At 44.2% G+C, this 19628-nt stretch overlaps 1 protein-coding gene across 3 annotated transcripts in view; it reads left to right on the forward strand.

The window, feature by feature from the left end:
- The first annotated feature begins 274 nt into the window (after positions 1-274).
- The window catches only part of SMAD9 (SMAD family member 9), a 40844-nt gene continuing 21490 nt past the window's right edge, over positions 275-19628 (forward strand). For 2 of the 3 annotated variants that reach the window (XM_027677726.1, XM_027677728.1), the window contains exons 1-2: positions 275-371; positions 13985-14611. In XM_027677726.1, coding sequence (XP_027533527.1) covers positions 14200-14611 — 412 coding nt within the window. In that variant the 5' untranslated portion in view covers positions 275-371; positions 13985-14199. Of the gene's footprint in view, positions 372-13303; positions 13425-13984; positions 14612-19628 lie in introns of those variants that run through there. The other variant, XM_027677727.1, reaches the window with a different exon arrangement.

The following is a 19628-nucleotide window of genomic DNA, read 5'->3' on the forward strand; positions in this document are numbered from 1 at the left end:
CGGTGGGTGCGTGTGCTGGGAGGTGCGCGGTGTGCGAGCGTGTGTGTGTGTAACTGTGTGAGCGTGTGCGAGCGTGCAAGTGTGTGGAAGTGCGTGTGCGCGTGGGTGGATGTGCCTGTGTGCGGTTGTGAGTTGTGCGCGGGGGCGGCGCGGCCGGGGGGGCGCAGGGGCGGGCCGGCGGCCGCGGCGCTGCTGGCCGCGGTCCAGCCCGGCGCACTAATACAGCCTGGCGGCTCCCGCCTGACTGACGCCGGTCGGGGCTGCTGCTGCTGCTGCTGCCGCCGCTGCGCCCTGGCTCCGCTGCCGCCGCGCAGCTGCAGCTCCGCTCCCGCCCGCGGCGCGCCGAGACCCCAGCCCGTGCCCGCTGGCAGGTAAGAGCCGGGGCTCCCGCCCGCGTCCCGGGAAGGGCGGAGGGGGTGGCGGGGGGGACGGAGGACAGTCCCGCCGCCGTCGCCGCCCCAAACTTCGCGCCGGGGCTGCCCCGCGCCGTGTCCCCCCGGCTGGCGGCCCCGGCCCCGCTGGGCTGGGGCGCTGTGCGGGCGGGGGCTGGGGCCGCAGAGCAGCGAGATGAGACAGACCGACGCCAGGGCGGCGAGCGAAAGGAGGAGTGCGGGGAAAAACATTTTTATGGATGGCTAAACGCTGACAAGTCTTCCCGCTGTCAGGGTTTCTTTCCTCCTCGTTTAAGTAGGAGAGGGAATAAAAGAAAAGAAACAACAGAGCCCCACATGACACGTTTGGAACAGAATATATTCTGTTCAAGAAATCCCGCTCCTGGACACGCTCCCAGGCAAAACGGAGCAGAATTACTGGGATTTGGGGTTTTTATTCCAGCTACGAACGGTGACTCTGATTGTTTTGTTGTTGTGTTCTTTGGGGTGTTTTGGCTTTTAAGTTCAGACGTTATATGTTAGCAAGTACCCAGCATTTCCAAAAACAATAGCCCTCGATATGGCAAATTATAAATAATTGTAATTTTATCTCCATGCCCAGGCATGAATTCCCCTAAGTGGAGGGAATTCGGAGTTTGGCTCATTTGGAACAATTCGGATATTGTGTGGTAACTTTGATTTTATGGGTAAATTTATTTGATGCTAGCCAGGTCTGGTTTTAAAAGAGGCATTAGTGGGAATGAAAATAAATCACGCACACGTGGACGTGCGTGCACACACACACACATGCGCGTGCAGTGTTAATTACTTGCATTTTATAAACTAGTGAAAAAGAAAATTCAGCCTCAAACGATCACCTATTCAGTGAATGAGTTCTCTCTTGGCAGAAGTGAGAAATGATGTGCACCGCTCGGGAATGTATTCAAATTGGTAGTGGCTTGGGAAGGACACTGCAGATAATGCAACTTTCAGTACTCTCTATCTGTGAGGTGTGAAAGTGTGCCTCTCTTTACGTGCCAATATTTGTGTAGTAGGACTAATCCTCTCGTGTTCGGGAATATAAGCTGAAGAAAATGCTGCAAAATTCTTCCCGTTACCAATGGTAGGACAAATGTCATCACTCAAACAAACCTCATCCGTTTTAATCCAGCCAGACAACTCCCTTCTTTCAGATTTGATAAGTACCAGCGTCTGGCTGGTTCATCTTTGCTTCCTGTTAGATTTTAAAGCAGAGGCTGGGGAGGTTTGTAGTTTGTTTGTTGTTTTTTTAAATATTGAGTTAATTTGACTTAGTAGCTAAAATAAAATGCCCAAAAATACATTTAAAGTCAGTTGTATCAAGGATATCATGTATTTACTGAGTTTGGCACTGGTTCCCATTCCTGCCTGTCATTTGTAATGGAATTAGAAACTTTTTTTTTCTTCACTTGGTTAACTTTTACATAAGGTGATAAATGGTAATTCTGCAAAAATGACTAGAGTAAGGGTCAAATCTATTTTGTCATGAATCCTTATCATATCCATATGATATACACAAACTGGAAGATTTACCAATTTATGTATCACATCTACATCAAGATTTGTAAATCGATATGAGGTGGAGATAGAATGAATATGAATATGCACAAAGCTGTCAGCTGCACAACTTTGTGAAGAAGTTGAGTATTACTATTTTATTAACACACTTGCCCAAGACTAAGAGTCATGCACACATATGCCAGATATCTGCAGAAGGTGGGGGTGTGTGTAGAGGAACTAGGTAGCACCTCGGGTTTGAAAGCTACTCTCACAGAAACTGGTAGTAGTGTCCCACCTTGCCTTCAGTGGGTACAAGAGGAGACCCAGCTCACTAAAACAGGAGTGTAGAAGTGTCATTGTAATGTATCACATAACATCTGGACAGTTAATCCTCCTTTCTCTCCTTTTATTCTTTTACAGACTTTCTGCATCTCACATGTGAATCCTTAGTTATCTGCTGTTATCAATCTGGGAGATAGTGTGTCATGTAATCTCCTCTCCTGAATGCTAAAGTGCTGTAATTTTGATGGCCGGGCTAATCTGTCACTATAAAGTTTTATTTTTCCATTGTTAAATTCAAAGGACAATGACTACTAATTACGAGTGAGCTCTCACCAAAACACTAGCTAGAGTTTATCACCAGTGCTGATACTGACTAACAGTAATTCCAGCATCAGCAGTACTAGGCACCCCTTTGAAAGAAACTTTAAAGAATAAGGGGAGCCAGAAGACAAATATATATATGCTCTAGGTAATTTGTCTGCTGCAAAAAATACAGGGAAAGTGTACAGATATTCCATTTGCTGTGCAATATACCCTTTACAAATAGTAATTACAGGGAAGAAAAAAAACAACCCATCATAAATATTTTAACTGAAAACAACACAGCAAAAACATACATAGGAAAAGTTGTTCTCTTAGACTGCCTGATTTCCTGCTACAGGCATGTATAAAGAATCATTAGTGTTATTGTACATGAACACCAAAAGATAGCAATAACAATGACAATTTGAAATAATCATTGCAGCCCTATTACTGTCTTCAAGAACATTGGTTGTAAGGAAGCATTAGACTCTGAATAGAGTACAATAAAATTAATTTTTTAAAAATATCCCAAATTATTTCCCATCTTATATTTTGTCTATAATGTTTGAATGGTTAATACTGTGGGAATTTTACAGACGGACAGGTGACTTAAAGAGTCTTGGGTCCTGTGTGTTTATTAGCGCAGCTAAAAACCTTGCTGTGCTTTTGCAGATGAGTGGATCTAATAGATTGCAGGATCAGAGCCCAGACTGAGATCCTGACTAATGCATGTTCACATTTAAATCAAAGCAGGTGAAACATTATCTGCCCAAATGTTGTGCAGATGCGTGTGATTTTTAGACAGATTGTTCTACAGGACCACTTGCAGGTTTCTGCAGGAACTGTTGCAACATCTTAGACAAATGTAAGGTTGAGCAGTTCACTTTGAAGTTAGGCTCCTCTGGACAAGGGCACATCAAGGACGTGGTGGAGGTGGACATAGAGCAGAGATTTCCCAATTTATGCAGTCACCTCTACATAAAAAAAAACCAAGAAAAAAACAGAAGGAAATCTGACAATTGATTTCTGTTTTTCTGAGACAGGATTAAGATTGAGGTGTGTTTCTGATTGGGCGGAGCAATGTCTTATCTTTCCCACATCCTTCTCTCTAGAACTTGTTTCCTTTCCACTCTTTTTCCTTGTCAGTAGCATCACCATCCTCCCTTCTGCCAAACTTAGCATCATCTTTGCCTTTTCTGTTTCTCATAGGTCTTGATACTTCCAGATACCCCTTGATGCTTTTTCTTCATGTTGCTTCTTACATTCCTCCTTCCTTTTGTTTGCAGCTGCCAAAGCATTAGTCCACACTATGGCAACCTTCCAGCTTGATACTGCAACCTCCAGTTTCCCAACAAGCTCTTTTCTCCCACCTACATTCTGCTCCCAGTCAGCATGACCCGTGCCAAAATCCTGCATCTTTTGCTTTTCTTTCTGAAACATCCCCTTTTCTGGAGTATCTATACGCCTGGTCTTTTTATAGGCTTTGAAAATGTTCCCTGCATCCAGAGTTCCCCAGAACTATTGGCCTCAAACTCACTGTCCGTCCATTAAAAGAGAGAAATACGGAGGAAAGAAAATTAACAGACACTCAGGTCATTACAGTTTGTTCTGCATCAGGCTTCCTTTCACCCTTATTACCTGGCTACAGTAGGAGGCAAATTGGCCATTTCTTGATAACAGTGGTTCTGTGTTTGTTCAGTCTGGTGGTATGCTTGGTCAGGCAGCCGTGCTGTGCAGAACAGCAGGCAGGAGCTGGCAATGGAGAGACTCTTTCCAGAAGGCGACATCTGCAAACAGCAAAGCTCCGCGTAATGAAGACTTCTTTATAACGTGAATAACCCTGATGATGAGGTCAATACATTTCAACAATACTTAATCTTTTTTTGTGTGTTTTCTTGCTGTGTCTTTCCTTAACAAAAATCCTTTTTTTTTTTTTTAAACATTCCAGTGCAGCATTCCTCATTCAGGAGAGTTCATAGTGCTTTACAAAGCCATCCCTGTCAGGATGCCTGTAAGACAGATGCAGAAATCGAGGCACCTGAGGGAAAGCTATTCACCCAGAGGCCTGTGGCAGGAGGTGATCCCACATGCTACCCAGTAGACACAGAACTGACTGGAGGCGCAAGCAGTTCATGTGGCTTTTCAAGACTCTCTTATGGTTACTTGCTGGTCTTGTCTGTCCAAACCTACTTGTTTCTGTCAAATTACTCTGGCCCAGCTACCAATGTGCAGTTTCTTACCCTGCAGCATATATGAGGTATCTAATTTATCTCTCTCATCAGCAGATCTTGAATTACTTCATACAGGGCATGAGGCCTTCACAGAGACATCTAGAGCAGAGAAACCAAAATTCATTCCTGTGGGAGGCTGCAGTTTGCGACTCCCATGCCTGCCCTGCTGCGTGTCCTATAGGACCACATCAGGCTTCTTGGTGGTGGCCTCCTTGGGGACCCTTTGGCTGTAGGGGCTGCATGGGGCAGAGCTGAGTGCTAGGAGGGGAGAAGCAGCCCCGGAGAAAGGGGATATTCCTTGCAGTCCTGGGGTGGATTTACAGAACAGTGATATGTTTCTTTTAAAGACTCAGGGCCCAATGTGTGCCTTTTGCTCAGTGTTTTCCGAAGCTGGTAGTTAACATGACATGTCATCTTACATGCTGAAAGAGAGTCCAGCCCTGGGTTTACACTCCCAGGCTCAAATATAGGCATATGAAGCCTGTTTAATCTCATAAGCATATGTTCTGATTTAGAGAATCTGAGCACCCACATCTTCAGCTGAAGTCACTGGGAATAGCCAGCCATCTCCTCCTTTGCCCCCACAGAAGGGAACTAGATAGGCAAGTTCTTGCTCCTTTTGTTCTTAGTCCTGTTGTTGTGAAATAACTTCCATAGAAAGTCCAAGCATATCCAGATATTTTTCATTAAAAATGCCTCAGTGCTGTTGCTTGGGAGCATTGGTCCCTCGTCCAAGGCAATCCCTGCCACTGAATCAGATCTTTATGTGGATAAAGCACACTAATATTAGTGCTTACCTGTCCTCCACACTCTTTGTTGCAGTTCTCCAAGATGTCAGCCCTGTGGATGCTCCACCCTTCCTCCCCCCAACAGGGTTTCACAAGCCACTGAGGGCTCAATTAGCATAGATTACTGCGGATGTTCATGCAGGAGAACCTATATGTCAATCTTATTGCATTAGCAATTTCCCACAGTGATGTACAATGAAAGCCTTTTAGGAAAAACAGATTTGAATGTGATATGGTTTGAACACAATGAAATGCTAATGCAATTCCACGGAAAACTGCTAACATGATGTATATGGAAAGTCTTTTGTGTGTGAAACCTATCCCCCTGTATGCAGTTGGCCAGGCTGTCTCACCTGCAAAGGAGAGGTGATCAGCAGTACTGTTGCTCCGTCTCCAGGCCTGCTGCCAGTCAGAGGGGAAACACTTCTGGAAGTTCTTCCTTTTGAGTATTTTATTGATGATCCATATGATCTGATGATCTGTATTTCACTTGCCAAACTGTGTAATGCTAAATAGCCAGCAAAAGATGTCTGCTGTGTTAATACCATAACTAAGTAACCCTTCAGGCAGACCTCCCCAATGTGTGTCTCTCTGGGACCTTGGGTGTTAGGCAAGGGAGTGTCTTTGCCAGGCTACAGCCAGGAGCATGGCTCAGGGTGCCCCGTAAGCCTGGGGTGCTGGAGACAACAGACTCCACAGCTAATGCCCAGTGCCACAGGTTATTTCTTACTTTATGGCATTAGATTCCTGGCACAATTAGGCAGCAGATCTCAGAAACACGAGATGTAGTCCTTGCATGGATAGAACCTGGCACCAGGTTTAATTGCTGGGATCAGACCTTGCAGGTCTGCCAGTGGGAGCCAGCCTCCCAGTTCCATGTATTCTCTCAGGAAATGAAGGTATTTGACATGGTGCTCACTCAGCTGGCCCTCAAGTCTCCTCTAAGTAGGTGGATGTGCTACCTTGCAACATGAGGAGAGTGTTTGCTTTACCCTTCTTCCCTATGTGTACCATAAATGCACAACTAGAGCTCCAAAATGTATTCTCTTCTAACAGCTTAAGACACTAAACTTCCAGAAGAGGTTTCCATCAGACTGGAGTGCCACATCCTTGGTGAAGTAATTGTTCTTTAGATGTGTCCTTATTCACAACGTTCTTAACATCTAACTCTAAGGAAATCCTTTTCCTAAAATGGGTATTTGGGAATGACTCCAAGAATGCCAGTGATTGATAACAAGGGTTACAGAATCTGATTAGTGTGGATATAAACTTCAGGCCAGCACTGAAGGTGAAATTCTTTTCAAGTCGCCTTCTTCCTTTTTGAAGTGTTTGTTCTGGAGGCACTTGGCTGCATGTTTTGTATTAGAGACGAGTCAGCTTTTATTTTAAAAGCAGGAATTCTATTTTTTGTGCGTTTCTAACCATTCCATTTTTAGAAACACCAGTGGGCTTTGCTACAGTTTCTCAGGGAATGGTGGGTATGTGGAGAATGTAGGACTGACTGGCTACAAAATGGGGATAACCAGAGCCATGAGAAGACATTTTGGCTTCCCAGAGCAGGTTGATGTGTCTCCCCATCACCCCACTGCCTCCTGCCTTCTCCCACAAATATGTACTCAGAGCTCCTCCATGACATATGTGCTCCTTAGCCTTCAGCTCTGCTGGTGGAAAGCAGCAGGGAGAAGGGCTCTTCCTCAGAGCTGCTGGTCTGAGGCTGAGCAAGGTAGCCACAGGAAGGGGTGAGACAGGGGCTGGGTGAATGAGTCTTCCTCTGGCCTGCAGGGAGCAGGGTATGAGGCAGAGAAGAGGATGTGTCCCTGTGGAATTGGATCTTAGAAACTTCAGTGTGGCCCAGCCAGGGAACACAGTGCAGTTCACTCCTTATAAACATCACAGTCACTGGTTTCCTTTAAGAATTAATATCAAGGAAGGAAGTGCAGTCAAAGAGAGATCATAGTGATAAAGTGGTCTGGTTTAATGTTTTTGCACAGACATTGGTTGTGGTAATTTTGTGGGGTACCTTTAAATATTGTGGGAGATTTTTGAAGGCAAAAATCAGTGATAACATCCAGCCCTCTGGTTTGGGTTTACCCTCAGCAGATGGATGCAAATAGCCCAGGGGCCAAAGCCAGCATAGCCACATTAGCCTAGTGCTGCACCTGAAGAGAGGGGCTCTTTTGCTTGGTCATAGTAGGGGATGTAGGGTCATAACGGCTCGTCTCAAGGGGTTTTCCAGTCCCTTCTTCCTCCCCAAGGTCAGCACAGTTATTCTTGAAGCAAGCTGTGTAATATACACTCACAGACTTCCGGCAGCAGCTATCCTAACATGTATCTGTCCTATTCGTATGCTCTCCCTGTTTCTTCAAGTGGACATGAAAGACAGATTGCCCCTATCCTGCCTGCAACAGCCTTTTGCACATGGGTGAACTGTTACCATGTCTGTGCCCCTCTGCTCTCCCCATCTTATGTCACACCAATGAAGCTTTGTTGAAACATCAGTCAATGTGCTCACCCAGAGTGGTCCCACTGCAGGAATTGGTACATCCCTTCTTCCTAGTCAGACATCATGGGCATACCAAAAGTGACCTTGGTACTTAATTTTCTTTCATGACAGAATTTATGCATCTTAAACATTTCCAGAAGTGTTTGGCCTATGGAAGTGCCTGTAGCTATGCTAAGGTGTGTGGCTTATATACCTGAATCTTTCCCTCTTTGTATCAAAGGTGAATGTATTATTCCTGTCAAGAGAAGCTAAATGATGCGGAGCAGATGAGGTAATATTTGAGTGATTATACTCAAAATTCAAAGTTCAGAGAAATTATTTGGATGTCACAGATTTTTAGGCACTAGCATCAAATTTTATCCTTGCTTTATTTGGAGCGCAGTGAGTTCCGGTGAAAGCTCCACAGGGTAGATGAGTGATTGGAGGGGCATGAAGTGCTGTGGGATTTTTTTATTTGATATTGATGCCTGCACATAAAGTTCATTGTAGAAGGGTTTTCAGAACAAACTTGAAAAGACTCAAGAAAATGAGTTTCACAAGTTTGCATTATTCATTTAGGTTTATAGGAATAAACAACAAGATGTTGCCAGGGCTGTGTGAAACATGGATAAATTTAAGTTCCAAGCACTCTACCTCCTATCATCGCAGCTGTTTTCGATTGAAGCAGACCAGGGTCAAATCAAGAAGAAATTTAGTTTCTTAATTAAAAAAAACAAACAACCCAACCTCCTTTATGTCCCATGTAATTAAAATGCTGGGTATCAGGTTCTGTGGTTGTCGGTAAGAAGAAGAAGGTAACATTGTAATGAATAATTCATTCACTATATTTTCCTGGGTGTGAAAGACAGTGGTTTCAGATAGGTTCATAACAGCACCCTTGTCTGGCAGGTCCCAAGCACAGCAAGAAGCCTCAGGGGATCCCAAATGATGTTGTGGGTGCCACGAGTGGAACATGAGTCTTTTCAAGTGATTTACATGTGTCAAGAGTAACATGTGGCCACTGTTCCCAAACCATGAGCTGGTTACTGGACTGTGCAGCTCAGGTGTGTGCTTCCACACTGCTCTTCCAGAGTGAGTGCACGTGTGAAACTCTACTGCCTAACTCTGAGCTGCTGTGCTTGCAAAAAAACCAAAAAGGGTTGTGCATGAGGCCCAAAACAAGGTTGGTGAGGTTCCTCGCTCATTTGAGGCCCAAGTATTTGTACACACTTCTGTTAATTTATTTATTTATTTATTTATTTATTTATTTATTTATTTTAAAGCTCTTTCCCCTTCTGATGTGTGGAGGATCCCCATAAGCGAATGGCAGTGATGATGAAACCCAGGAGGTTCTTTGCCAGCCCTGGGTGTGTGCTGGCTGCTGCCATCTGGCCACATTTGAAAACATATCAAGACTCGGCTTTAAGAAAACTTGCATGCTTCTCTCTTTCATAGTAGGTAGAAGTAGCTGAATCAGTGCTAGGTAAAAATAAGTAACCAAGAGCATGTTCACAGCATTCCTCTTTATACTGATTGACTGAAATGATTTTCTCCCTTCCAATTCTGTTGTGATTTAGTCGCCGAGCAGCAGACTTCCAGCTATAATTGTCGCACTACTCCATTTTCCAGCCGCATTCATCTCCAAGAACTGCACAGCTTATGTCTAGACAACCCTCTGAGGAATCTCCCTCTGTGGCCTTACATAGCTTTTGCAGTGACACCAAGACTGATGTCAGCCATTTTCGAGACAGATAGCCCTGCCTCTGCCTCTCACGACACAGTTAGCCCAGACAAGCGCTTCCAGTGGAGGCAGCATGTTGAATCTTTATTACAAAGCATACACAATCTGCATACACGTGTGCTTACACACACGTGCACAGATATGCTTTTGAGGAAGACTGGACCCTTTACTTTTTATGTTGTGTTTTAAGTCTGGTTTTGTTAGCATCCATGCAGTTTTCCTTTTTGACTTCTGTGGAAAACTTAGGGTGAAATGTAACAAGGACTGGTACAATTTCCCTGCTGTGCCTATTGTAGGGAAATTCCCCAGCCTGAGGGAATGGTAGAAAGGTGTGTGTGGGGAGGTGTAGATTAAACATCAGGAAAAACCTGCCTTATACTGTTCCTAGGCTTGAGGCTTACTTCCATGCAATGGCTCTCTCACCCTCCAAAACAGGGTGGCTCTGTGCAGGCTTATCAGGAGTGACCCCTGTTCCCTGCTAACTCTTGAACTACACACAAGAGTGATTTGGAGGAGTGCTAGTGTAGCAGACCAAAGCTATTCCAGATGCTGTGGTAATAACATGTTATAAGTAATCAAGTTCCAGTTTCCCACCACTATTGTGCCATAGCTAAGGTAGGCACCCTGTGTTTAGGGGGAATGGAGCCAGTGAACTGGGCTAATGCATTTCCAGTCCCACCTTCTCCTGCAGGCCCTACAGAAGTGAAAGGGTGGGTCCATGCTCACATACCATATGTCTTCTGCCTCTTCCCTAAATCAAGCTTCAGACCTTAGGCTAAACTCAGTGATGGAATAAAGACTTATGGCATGGAAGACTCACTATGTTTAGTGTTGACCAGTCACTTAGCTGACAGACAGATAAAGTCTTCCTTATAGTCTCAGAGGAGAGGGAATTATGTTAGGAATGTACCCTGAATGATGCCTGACTCGTACTCGGGATAGCACATCATGCTGTCACTGAGGGAGACAGAGGTGACCAGACCAGAACTACCATCATGGTATGGCTTTACACACATGGTGGGGATATGGATCAAAACTGTAATGCTTCCCTCCCCACTGCCACTCTAGTGTTGAGCATCAAGAAGCACAATGGATCATCAGCACAGAAAATACATCAAGCGTGGTTTTGAAACATTTCAATGTTGGAAGTTTCCAGTCGGGTAAGCACGTTGCCTGTTACCAAAGGCACAGAGCTGAAGCAACTGCTGTCCTAAAAGATTGTTAAAATTAAATTGTGAATTTACATCTCTGTCATTGCAGCCCTGGAGCAGAGTGGCTGCCTAGGTGTTTCATAATGGAGAATCTAAGTGTAGCAACACAGGACTTAGTCTGCTGAATAGTATGCAGTATTATGTAATTTAATAACATTAAACTAGGATGTTCAGATAATATTATTTGAAATCTGTTTATTTAATACCATTTATATTTTATATGTCAGTTGAATTTGGGGAAAAAAAGATTATAGAAGAAACTGGGGGGGAGCACAGTAGGAAATTGTGCAAAGTGCTTATCTGAGACTACATCACATGGTCTGCAAAGCACGGCTTTTGCTTTCATACACATAGTCTTGGCTACTCTCCCACTAGCAACAATAGTGCTCAGACTCATACTGATGTCACTGTTGAGTTATTTAATTTGACTGTACGAGATTAATGTGTTTATTTAAAACCTTGGTCAAAATGGAAAAGAAAATCTTGGGACAATACTTTAACGTGAATGTGCATGTTTTCATATCTGATGATTGTAATGTTGCGTTAACTTATCAGAAGCAGTTGTTTACACATGCCAATGCCCGGGAGACCCCCTCAGATAAGAAGTGTGAGCCATTTTCCCTCTCAGCCTGGAGCAGAGACTTCACTGCTGCTGGTCCAGTGGGCTTTCATCCCAGGCTTTCCTTGCTTCCTGTTGCTGCTTTCAGGGCTGATCCACAGCGATCCCAGCATTGATTCATTTTCTACGTGAGGATGGGGTTTGGTGCTGCCAAGCAGTGACAGTAGTGTGGTGGTGAATCCTCCAGAGATTCTCGTTGGGGCAGTGAGGGACAGACGCCTGCACTGCACAGGATGTTGAGATGTGGCTGATGCTGTAGCCTCTGTAGGCTGAGCCTGCTCCTGCAAAGGCTGGAGCCTGCCTGCCTAAGTTTTATCCACATTATGTTTTACAAGCAGCTTGAGGGTTTTTTCCTGTGATAAATCATTCTGAATTTACTTCATTCTCACATGTACCCTCTAAGTGTTTGGAATAGACTTTGGTTTTTACTAAGAAGCATTATTAAGTGTCCAGTTAAATACTCCAGGTCATTGGACTTTCCCTAATACAGAGCAGGAAAAAAATCTGGAATATGAAGTTTCTCTTGCTGTGAAGGGACAACTTCGGGCAGTTCTGTGGAATCAATTGATCGTTGACTGATGAATGGCATAAGTGAGGGAGTTTCTGCTGTGCTCTGTCAGGAACCTCTCTTGATAATTGAGAACAAATGGACACACACATAGATTGATAACGTAGAAATTGCATAAGCCACAGCTCAATGCTGTGGTAGGTGCCTGAAGCAAGGTGGGCCTGCTCTGCCTTTCAGTTTTGTAGTCCTTCTGTGCATACTTTCATGCAGTCTCCTGTTCACTGGTTCTTGGAATATTAATGTCTTGGGGAATAGCAACTACTGATGGGGTTTGTGGCATGCCAAGGTGTTGCTTTTATGCTGCTTCCGTCTTCCTAGTGCAGTAGAAGGCTTTTGGGCATTTGAGCCCCCGCTTTACCATTGCCGCTGTTGTGGAAGAAGGGAAAGAGCTTGTTATCTGTCTGTGTACCTGCATTTCTTAGAGTGCTTGGCGTCTTAAAGGGTAGTGCAGTGGGGCAGAGGGATGGGCATGGGAACAGAAGAACTGGTAGAAAAAACAGCTTCAGGCAATCCTTGGTCCTCAGGTTGTCTAAGAGGCTCTGATGCCCTGGGCTGCATGTGCTTACTCTGCAGCATGCTCCAGAGCTGTATGGTGCCAAGGGTATCAGACTATGCCAAATCTTCAGGATTGGTGTCCTGTATCAATGTGTCATACCTGCACATGGTGTTCCCAGGTGCCCTTTGAACTCTTACAAGAACTGTACATTTAAGGAAATTGCAGAATAATATGGTTTGTGAAGCTCTGCTACTCCCCGGACTGGGCGACGTCTGTCTCCTCAGTGGCTGCATATAAGTAGTGCTGAGGACTATGAGCAGGCCTTTACTGGATGGAGGGAAAGGTCCACAGAGTGGACCAGGGCAGTCATGGAGCTACTTTTCTAGAAGCATCCATTTAGAAGCTGCTCCCATCTCCTGTTTTAAGTGTCTTCTGTATATATAGTTCAGACCTTTGGACTACCTATGCACAGGGGGTCCATGAAGTTTATTTAAAGCAATAAATAGCTTCACATACGAAGACATCTTTCCTCAGAGTTCCAGTCAATGGAAATATGTCATTTACAGGTAAAATTAGACTGGCTCCAGCTACATGAAGGAAAAAAAGTAAAAACCCTCAAGAACTAAACTCTTTCTGTTGGACTTTGTCAGATGTAGCAACTCCTAGCAAAAATAACCGTGGATCCATCCAGCACAAACTGTGTCCAAAAGTATGTGATTTGGATCCAGAAAGCTGTGAATTGTTGAAGAGAGAGAAACAGACTGTCTAGACAAACAAGGTTTTTCTCTTCCATGTGAGAAAATATAAATAAGCTTAGAGAATACTAATAAATCTTTGAAAGGCCCTAAATGAAACCTGAGAGTAGTCATTTTAAATTAGTTTTGCAGTTAATATTGTACAGCTCTTGACAGTACACTGTGAGAGTGGAGTGGCAGAGAGGGAGTTGAAATCAGTACAATATTCTACTCATTGCTTCCATAAAATTTGATATTACAGATTTAGTTTCATAGAAGATGCTTGAGCTGAACCCACAGATACCAGCATATAAAAGAGAGCTACATTTTGTTTTCTAGTAAATATAACCCTAGTCGTGCAACAATTTGCCTGGTGCATTAAACTCTAAACAGAGTTAAAGTGGCTGGATGCTTAATGATTTCCATCGTCCAACTCTAAAAGGAGGGGGGAGGATAATGGGGAGGAGAAGCTTGGACCCAAAATAAACATCAAAAAACAAGCAGAAAACCATTGCAAATTAACTACACATTATGAATAATTTCTCTTTCAAAATATTTTGTTGAAGGAACAATGAAAATAGTGTGTGAAGCCTAACTATGTATTGTGTTGCTGTTCCAGGCTTCATCAGCAGTTCCTTGATGTTTGGAAAGTTCTGAGACCCACCCTGTCAGACCACTTGTAACCAGTGCCTAAGACTACAAGAACGTATGTGTGGAAGAACCTTTCCTTGAAGGAAGTGTCCCTTGCTATACTGTGGAAACTCCGTGCAAGCCTTGCCAGGCAGGAGAGTAATTTGTGCTTCTGTTGGCGCTTGTTTGTAATCTCTGCTTCTTATGCACTCCAGCACCCCTATCAGTTCCTTGTTCTCCTTCACCAGCCCTGCAGTGAAGAGGCTGCTGGGCTGGAAACAAGGAGATGAAGAAGAAAAGTGGGCAGAAAAAGCTGTCGATTCCTTGGTGAAGAAGTTAAAGAAGAAAAAGGGTGCCATGGAAGAACTGGAAAGGGCTCTGAGCTGCCCGGGTCAGCCCAGTAAATGTGTCACGATCCCACGTTCCTTGGATGGGCGGCTGCAGGTGTCTCACCGCAAGGGGCTTCCCCATGTCATATATTGCAGAGTGTGGCGCTGGCCTGATTTACAATCTCACCATGAGTTGAAACCACTGGAATGTTGTGAATTCCCGTTTGGCTCAAAACAAAAAGAAGTGTGCATTAACCCCTACCATTACCGGCGGGTGGAAACCCCAGGTAATTATGTCATCTGCCAATGATTCACATCTCTCTATTAGCTCTTGCTCTAGCAGGTCTAGTCTTGGTGCATCCTACGAGTTGTGCTCTGAAATGTGAAAAGGCAGGCTCCATCTAATGGAAGGATCTTGGGTCTTACCCTGCCCTGTGGCATCATAGCTCTGGCAGCCAGGAGTAAGGAGGGAGTAAGGAGCCTGTTGCCCCATGGGGTCTGCATCCCATTGGACCACCGAGGGTGCCCGGATCTTGTCCAGGGTGCTGAAAGCAGCTTCCTCTCCATGGATGTGGGTGCAGAATCCTTCCCTTGTGGTGTCCATTTGCATTAAGTCTAGGCACCAGCCCAGGCTTACCACCCTGGCAAGATTTACGTCTCATTGTCTCAAAATCAACAATCAACTCATTAACCCAGAGGAAACACTAGCTCTCCCTTTAAAGATAAGAGTTGCAGTAAGATGGCCTATTTTGCAGTGGATATGAAACCAGGTCAGTTGATTCTTCCTAAAATGCCTGGTGGCCTGCCTTAAATGGAATTTACTTACCTAAAGGGGGAGTTTATGTGAAATAAATCCCCCAGGTTCTCATAAAACTTTGAAATTTTCCCCAATAATCCTCTTTAGACTGGACTTGGCCAGCACTAAAACACTGAAGGGTCATTTAATTGGGCTTTATGTCAATGAAACAGCTGTTAAAAATTCATAGTGTTCAGTGTTGACTTCTGTAAGGACGTTAGAAAGCAGGGCTGGCAGAGATCTCAAGCAGTCATCCTGTTTTCCTCTGCCCAGACCACCAAACCAAAAGAAATGACCAGGTACATTCCTGACGGATCTTTTTCTAATGAGCTCTAAAAATCCCATGTGATATAGGCTCTACAGTCTCCCCAGGCAGGTGAATCTATTGCTTTGCTCTTCTTACAGTTCAAAATGATTTCTAATGTCTAACCTAGCTCTCCCTTGCTGCCAAAAATCACACTAATTTAATTTACTAATGGATACGGTTGGTAAGTGTATACTTATTATTCTGTGATTACTCTTTGTCTGGCATGAACTTTACTCTGAGGTGACATTAGGATCAGATAAGTGAACTGTGGGATGCTTCTTTTCACACAGATGAAATAAGGGAAAGACATTTGTTAACATTTGTTAAACAACAGGGGCTGCTTCCTCCTCTGATAGTCCTTCCACTGCAGCAGAACTGTTGCTGTGAAGTTGTATCTGAACTGCTGTAAACATTGTCACAACTTTTAAATTTTACAGCTACACTGAGTACTGCTTGCTGTCAACAGTTCTCAGTGGAAAAAGCTGATTGCCTGCCTTGCTAAATAAACTCTTCAGTAATCTACAAGAAGATGCTCATAAAATATCCCATTTTGTGTATCTTTCTGTTTGAAGGCTGCAGTCTTAAGTGTCTTTTCATTTCTTCTGGTGTAACTCCTGTGTAGTTAATGGAGGCTCCTCTGTAGTAGCTGACAGCACTGCACAGTGCTGTTTTCAACCCTGGTCTTGTCATCTGTTCAGTGTCAGCTAACAAACACTAGTACTGGAATAGTACAGCAGCTGCTAAATGGCTGCCAAACGTTTTATAATCTACATGCCAGTATTATTTTCATTTTAATGTCCATCCTTCTGCGGACCACTTTGCATCACTGCAGTCTTTCTTACTGAGTCAACCACTCTATGACCAGACCTGTTGACTTTTATCCAGAATGAATGAGTTGTGTCAAAGATGGGAGAGCCTCACCTTTTTTCAATGGCCTGGCAGGTCCCTACACCTCTGTTACTAGAGAGCAGCTCTAGGCTCTGGTTGAAGATTCAGGGGTTTCATTGCCTCTGCTATGTCCTCAGGCTGCCCAGCCACATTTTAGGCTATGCTGACCAATACTGCACAGACTATGCATAGCTTTATTGTTGCTACCAGTGTCCCCAGCAGATTTCTGATCAGGTCTGCTGAGTATCAGGTGCCAGTTAGAAAAAAGCAGCAAATATTTCCTCTGTGCAACATCCCACTGCAGAGAGGGGTTAGGCCACCTAGTCTGAAGGAGATAGGTATGGTGGTTATGCTCTACTTCCCACTTCATTGTTTTCTTCGAAGAGCTCGTCAGAAATCTGAATTGTTTGTTGTCAGAAGAAGCCTCAGTTTCAGAAAAATCTGGAAGCTGCCCAAACATGTACCCTGTTATTTTTATATGAAATCATTCATGTGTAGATGTTGCAAATTTGAGGGTGCACCATTGCTCTAGACAGCAGGAGCCTAAATAAATTTTTCACTTAGATTAACTGACTGCTTTCATCAAGCCCGAGTAGGACTAAGATGTGATAGCCTCCCAGGTGGAAGTCCACCCGATTATCTCACTGTTGATCATGTGTTTGGTGTTTGGAAATAGTTGTGGGCACAGAGAGTAGGTGGATCTCACCAGAGGGTAGATCTCCAACAGTAGTAAACTCTGTGGAGATGGACTGATGTGTGAGGAATTGCAGTGTGGATGTTGTACCTGGAACTAAACTGAGACAGGTGGTTTGCTTGTGAGCCTCTGCAGTCAGAGGCTCTGGGCACAGCCAGGTTTCCAGCAAGAACTGTTGAAGCTCAAGGGAAGAGGAGAAAGCCCTGTGCATGAAAGGCAGTAGCAGGACTTGGGACATGACCATATATGTCTTCAGTTAAACAAAGATCATCAACACTTGAGCACGCGTAGAAGGAAGGATCCACCTCTGGCTCTTGGTAGACAATAGCAGGTAGAAGAAAAGGATCTCCATTGAGTGAAGAAAGTGCAGGTAATTTATGAGGGAAGACAAGTCCAAATACACTCAGTTACTCAGTTTTGAGCCTCTGATCATACTTCCTTCAGAGTGGTTGAGCCCTGGAGAGTGGCATGTTACCAAAAGAACAAGGAGAACAAGGCCCTGAGGGGTATTCTTAGCCACAAACAAGAAAATTTCTGAATTCCTCACCACCACAGAGGCTTTAGCCCTCCAGACAGTCACAGAACAGTCGGTGGAAAGACTTAGTGAGGTGGCAAAAACTGTACAGTAGAGCAGAAATTAAGAGTACCGTGGTCAGAGCTGGGAAGAAGTTCAAGGCTTGAAAATTCTTCTAGCATGCTGACTCACTGAAGGCAAATCAAAGCCTTTCCCTGGCAAGCATTGTTCACACATCCAGATTCTCAGCTTTCATTGAGAGGAGTTATGTTAAGTTCTCAAAGGGCTGAAGAAAGCATGTGGTACCCACAGTGAGGTGCCAGCCTCTCAATGCTGCGTGACATTGCTGGAGCACATCTGTCCCTTGCTCAGCACCTCTACTGGGTGCAAAGGGATTGCTAGCTCCCCATTTTCTAAGGCTGCTGGTCAGAGCTGGCTCAGCAGCAACAGACCTGGCAAGCATCATACCAGTTTCATGGAGCAGCAGAGGAAAACTCCAGAAGCAGCAACAGCTCACAGCCTGGGGCTACTCACAAGAGCGTGGGATGGGAACGATCCAGCTCACCAAAAACACATCTGCAGTGGTTGTACTGGTCTTGTCCCAATATATAGCACATGAACTTAGCAGTAAAAGAGTCTGTTTCTCTCCACTAGCTATGAAGAGATCCATGTGAATAAGATGTGAATACTTGTATTGCCTGTATGAATCCTACCTGGAGAGCGTAGGAAATCCATAAAACTAAAAATGCAGTAAAGAAGCAGAAACACCTTTCTCTACCAAAGGACTTAAGAAAGTGGTGGCAGAATTTTTACACCACAGATAGGGGCATATCAGAAGGAAAGAAAGTAGTCTCCCAAGCAGAATCCTTGTCCTGGCCAAAAGCTAATTAGAAATGCACTGGGCCAGAGAAGGGTCTATGTCCAGTCTCTTAATAGGTATCTCAGTGCCTGTGTTTCCGGGCAGATAAGAAGATTTATGCAGTGAACTCCCTGACATCAGTCCAATCTTTTGTATGGTTTTAGGGCTCAGTTCTTCATCTCATGAGTGACTGACAAATTCCCAAATGGTATATGCTAGTGGGTGGGCAGATGCATGGTTTAATCCTGCCCCAGCTACAGCCTAGTGCTACATCAAGCAAGAAGCTGTAAACCTGTCCTTGTTACCAGGCACTAGTAAGTGCCCCAGCTCTCTGAGCTATTGATGTGCATTTCAAGGGGAGTGTTCCTGCAGCCTCTTGTCGTGCACATGTTTTGCATTATCTATATATTACTTACTTTATAGCAATTATTCCATGCTTTCATTAAGCTGGATAAATGAGAGTTTGCTATAATTAAAAGGTGTTAGCTAACCTACCTAAAAAGGATTTGCCTTACCTAAGCAGAGCTTTTGGGCCCAAGCAGTATGTTAAAACATGTTCAAACCATATATTCCCAACAACATTTAAGACCAAGGGTGCCCATTGCTATTTGTTTCTATAAACTGTTAAGGGTAGACTGAAAGATTACGTGCTGCTGGGTTTTAAGCCAGAGGAACTCTGCACACTAGGTCAATCAATACAAGCCTGCTGAATTGTCCCTGCTGTTGGGACAATTCAACCTTGTCACAATAGCTTAAATTGCCTCCTTATCTCTTCTGGTGGCTTTTAGATCTGCAGGACAGCTTAAGGCTACATGAATTGCCCTCTGTAGGTGCTGTTCTCCCTCCAGGGACTATGGGGGACCCAATTAAAGCCTCAGGTTGAACTCTCATATGTAGACCTACTTAGCAAGCCCCTTTGTGTTCCAGCCTAGGGACTTCATCTTTATAGGTAACTCACTAGTCAGGATTTTTAAAGTGTTTTGACTCCAGTTCTACTCTTGCTCCTTATGTCAGAATCCAGAGTAATTTGGATCCACTTTGGGTTTCTCCAAGGAGCAGTGGTGTTAACAGCACTGACAGTATGAGATGTAAGTGAAGAGAGGTGGTATCTTCTACTAGACCAATTTTTACATTGGTTAATTCGGATTTCAGTTTTCTGACCTGCATTTTTCATGTCTTAAATATCAACCATTGACATATGCCTTTTTATGCTAGATCTTTTCTAACTATTTTGCAAGAGCTAAAT

The sequence above is a fragment of the Neopelma chrysocephalum genome, unplaced genomic scaffold (assembly GCF_003984885.1).
Source record: "Neopelma chrysocephalum unplaced genomic scaffold, ASM398488v2 Primary Assembly neopelma1_43, whole genome shotgun sequence".
NCBI classification, from domain to species: domain Eukaryota; kingdom Metazoa; phylum Chordata; class Aves; order Passeriformes; family Pipridae; genus Neopelma; species Neopelma chrysocephalum.